The 4,822-nt window shown below is 36.5% G+C and overlaps 1 protein-coding gene across 1 annotated transcript; it reads left to right on the top strand.

The window, feature by feature from the left end:
* Positions 1–753: 753 nt before the first annotated feature.
* Positions 754–3,600, top strand: LOC119674233 (probable elongator complex protein 2; the record flags this gene model as incomplete). The annotated part of the gene is made up of 6 exons (XM_038085359.1): positions 754–993; positions 1,047–1,839; positions 1,895–2,458; positions 2,521–2,821; positions 2,878–3,390; positions 3,459–3,600. Coding segments are annotated over exons 1-6 (2,436 nt in total), but the record flags the coding sequence as incomplete, so codon positions are not given.
* Positions 3,601–4,822: the final 1,222 nt, after the last annotated feature.

The raw sequence follows: 4,822 nt of genomic DNA, 5'->3' as shown, positions 1-4,822 counted from the left end.
TTTTGTTTATTTATTTATTTTTCTATTTTCTATTGTCTGAAATAATTTCCATTGCGTTTACGTCAACCGAGAAAAAGTATTTACTTTTTAATATTTTACAGATACATTTTATTTTATTGATTAAAATATAAAGCCATTTATAAAAATATATTGTCAAAAACTTTTAATTTATTTATTTTATATATTTTAATAATTATTATTAAAGTTTTAAGTTTTGACTTATCAAATCTCGTAGAGTATTTATATATTTAAAGAAGAGTAAATCTTCTTTAAAGCCAAAATCGTAGAAAAACGGTCTTTGAACCGATTAATTGCAAACTGCTTGCGTTGAGGTTTTTGTCATGGATAAACGCACAAACACCGATAGGCAGAAATTCTTCTATGCACTATTAACTTACTATTGAACTTACAAACACCTATAAGCACAACACACTATTTATTTACTATGCATAATTAATTTATTTTATTATTGATTCAACAAATCACATCACAAAGTGTATAATAACTTAGAATCACATTTAAATTTTTTAAATTAATTTTTATTGATAAAGACCGTATTTTAAAAAAGTCCGTAAAATTCTAGCAAATCAAATATCGTATTATAATTATTGTGACCAAAAACCGTATGCATAAAACATTCTTCGTTATAAGCTAAAATAGTATAACATTTATACTTGTTCAGCTAAAAGGTGGGTGTCAAAGTTAATCTTTCAAACAGCGGTTAACGAAAATCTCTGTGTACAGTGGCTTTAATGCACCATGTGTTCTGTTGTGTTTTGGTTTCGTGCATGTTTACTGACTCAGTGGCTTTAACAAAATTCCACTCTTAAATATATTTTCATTTGTATTTTAATTAAAAGCGCAACAATAATGAAATTTAGAAATATTTACACATCGGTTGGCTGCAATCGGCGAACTGAAGCTGCAGATTGGGGTAATAATGGCTTTATCATATTTGGTGCTTCACACGCTGTGGCGATATGTGATCCGAATGTAAGCAAAATAAATTAAAAATCTTATTTAATAGTAACAAAGAAATTTTGCAGTATCAAAGATGTACCACAAAAGTAATTCACACCTACAGAAAACATAAAAAGATCGTTAATACTGTGCAGTGGCTGCGTGAGAGTTGGCAAGCAAAGGAAACATATTTCCTATCTGGCGGTGGCGATGGCTTGGCAATTCTATGGCATATGGAAAACATTGCAGACGAGCCGAAATGTTATTTGCTGGAAGGACATGAAAGCAGTGTGAATGCTGTAACGGGTGTGAAAAGGCAAGGATCGAGTTGGTTATTGGGAACTGCCTCCAGTGACTCAACCATAAAATTATGGAATTTCGATGGAACACAATGTGCATGCTTGCAAACGATACTCTTATCTACTGGATTCTGTTTCTCTTTGCGTCTGACTTTATTACCAAAATCGGAACAAGCACTGCTAGCTTTCAGCAGTGATAACGCAAAAGTTTCTTTATGGGCTGAGCAACTGCCGGTGGATGAAAAATTGCAATTTAAACCCGTGCATCAACTGATTGGACATGAAGATTGGGTACGTGGCTTGGACTTTGTATATGATGGTAATGATCTACTGCTTGCCAGCTCTTCACAGGATAATTTTATACGTCTATGGCGCATAGCGCCGCGCACTGAATCCCAAGTGCAAGAGAACAAAGTGGATATATTTAATTTGATGAGTGAAGATTCTGGCGAAATAAAGGTTGAGGAGAAAATTCTACAATTGGCAGAAAACTCATGGTTTGCCTTTAGCTTGGAATCGGTGCTGTATGGGCATGAGGGCTGGGTTTGCGGTGTGCATTGGCATAAAACCGCTGAACAAGGTTTGTGGTCTTTTTTGGTATGATTTTCCTTGTAATATTTTTTCTTCGCTTACAGAACTACTTTTGCTCTCGGCTTCCATTGACAAAACATTAATTATTTGGGCACCTACTGAGGATGGTGTGTGGATGGAGAAAGTACGCTGTGGTGACGTGGGTGGTAACTCACTTGGTTTTTATGGTGCCAAGTTTGCAGGTGATGGTAAATCCATCATAGGCCATAGCTTCCATGGAGCATTTCACAAATGGTCCCAATCACCAGAAAATGATAACATGTGGCTGCCAAGTGTTATTGTGGGTGGACATTTCGGTGAAGTGCGGGATATAGATTGGGAACCGAGCGGAGCTTACCTTATGTCCGTATCTGCGGATCAGACAACACGCATACACGCGCCATGGCAACGGGACGACAATACAACAAATGTCACTTGGCATGAGCTCGCCAGGCCACAGGTGCATGGCTATGATATGCAAGCCGTGACTATTTTATCACGTTATAAATTTGCCAGTTGTGGTGAGGAAAAAATTGTACGAACTTTTCAAGCGCCTGCTAACTTCATAGAAAACTTCAGACATATTACACGCTGCACGGATGACAAGGAAGGCGAGACCTTATTATCAAGTACTTATCCCTAAAACTCATCACATAAATAAAAAACTAATTTGTTTACATTCACTTCACAGGTTTGCCTAAAGGTGCCTCAGTACCATCTTTGGGACTCTCCAACAAAGCAGTGTACGAAACAGAAAATCTAACCGAAAAAAGACATGTGAAGGATGAATACCCAGAAAATTACTTCGTGCCCGTCAGTTTCGAGCAGCCACCACAAGAAGAAACCCTCATGCAAAACACACTCTGGCCTGAAACTCAAAAACTCTACGGACATGGATATGAAATATACGCACTCGCTAGTACGCCAGATAGTCGTATTATCGCTTCCTCCTGTCGCGCAACAAATACTGAACATGCGGGAATCATTCTATGGTACGCAACTAGATTCCATGAGTAAACTAAATAATGTTTTTTGTTTTAAAATCTAGGAATGCAGAGACTTGGAAGAAAATACAAAATTTACCCGCACATAACCTTACGGTCACTCAATTGCGTTTCTCCCCCGAAGGACGTTATTTACTATCAGTATCTCGCGATAGGCGCTGGTCACTTTTTGAGCGTCACAACCGTCCTGAAGAAGCTTTGCCAGTGTACACGTTGACCGCGCAAACGGACAAAACTAATGGCGTACACACACGAATTATTTGGTCCTGCGATTGGTCACATGATGAGAAGTATTTCGTCACAACTTCGCGTGAGGGAAAAGCAGTTATATGGACCAAATCCGAGCCTAAAACGGAACAAAATCAAGAAAGTAGTCTCAACAGCTGGAAGGCTTTGGATATCTTAGAACATAAAAATGCGTCTATAACTGCAGTTGCTTTTGGCAAAAGAAAGTTAACTGACAACGCCTACGCAGTGGCAATTGGATTCGAATCTGGGTTAATTAAAGTGTATAAGTATGACACCACTTGGACGCTTTTACTAGAACTAAATAATTCGTAAGTACCTTCTACATTTTAAGTGTGAAATCGACAAGACAATTATATTTATGTATCTTCTTTTGCAGCGATGCTCATCACTCTACAGTGAAACGTTTACACTTCAGGCCACAGAATGTTGGAACATCCAATGATAACAACAAAAATGTGTTTCATTTGGCGAGCTGTGGTGATGATAATATTGTCAAAATATATGAAATAAATTTTGAAAAATAATTTTGAGAGAAAACTTTTCATTTATCAAATTGAACATAAGAGCACTTCTTCCTATGTGACGCCAACCAATATTTTAGGAAATGAAAAAATACGCAAATACGATTTTTTATTCAACGATTTTTTGGACTCATCCATTCGATAATGTATTGTAGTAGAGTCAGTTACTTGAACAACCGTTTCCTCTACGGTATATGCCGAATAGCTTGCTTTTTGAGAGATCAATGTTTAAAGTTGTCAGGAAACTACATATACAATCTAGCGCCAATTACCAATATAATTTTTGCATTATATAATGAGTAACGAATAGATAAATGGTTCCACCCATCCCTAATCCACTCTTGTTCTTAAACTATCCTCGCTTCTTTCACTCTTCGTTTACCGAACCGTATCATAACCTATGTATTCGTTGTTGTTGTAACCCGCTGGGACCTGTAGACAAATAACGAAAGAATACACAAGACGATTACATGAGTAGGGAAGTGGGTGGGTAGAGATTAGAGGAGATTAAGGGGGAGGAAAGAGGATGTAGAAGAATTGGTTGGGAGGTTTATATTGAACATTATTCCGGATCTATGTATCCGTATATGTAATTCCTTCTATTTATATAGGAATTATATATTTGTATATATTTTCTTTTATATTATCTGCCAAATAAACTTCACAGACTATTATAACAATAGCAGATTAAGGACTTTTTGTTTCCATACACACATATTTCCCACTACAACGCATTCTAAGAGCTCAATTCCTTTGCGAGAATAATGTGACAAACTCTGTGTAAATATCAGCATCTCTAACAAAGCCAGTAAAATCCTTTCTACTACTCGCTTTTCCAGAATAATAAATATCAAAACATCCGAATGAAATGATTATGAAGTGTCAGATTTTCCTAACTTTAGAACCCATCCCCATCAATAATGTCCAGCTTTGTACCGATTAGATTACGACAAAATGCAGTTCAATATTTCGAATTATGCGTAACAATGCGATTCGTCGCTTTTACTTGTCTCACAATACCAATGTTCATCCTTTCATTGGTTGGATTAGGTGGCGACAAAATGTAGTTCAACACTTTGAACAATTTTTATCGCAGACGCCGGAATACCGACATAACTTATAAGTTATCCATCAGGAAATATTCCATTCTATATATTTCTGGAGTATAGGAGATCTAAAATATCATTTTTATTTTTTTTCCTTATAGGAATTTGTTGTT

The sequence above is a fragment of the Teleopsis dalmanni genome, chromosome 2 (genome assembly GCF_002237135.1).
Source record: "Teleopsis dalmanni isolate 2A chromosome 2, ASM223713v2, whole genome shotgun sequence".
NCBI classification, from domain to species: domain Eukaryota; kingdom Metazoa; phylum Arthropoda; class Insecta; order Diptera; family Diopsidae; genus Teleopsis; species Teleopsis dalmanni.
The sequence above is the reverse complement of the archived record's forward strand: the minus strand, read 5'-3'. Positions and strand labels throughout refer to the sequence as shown.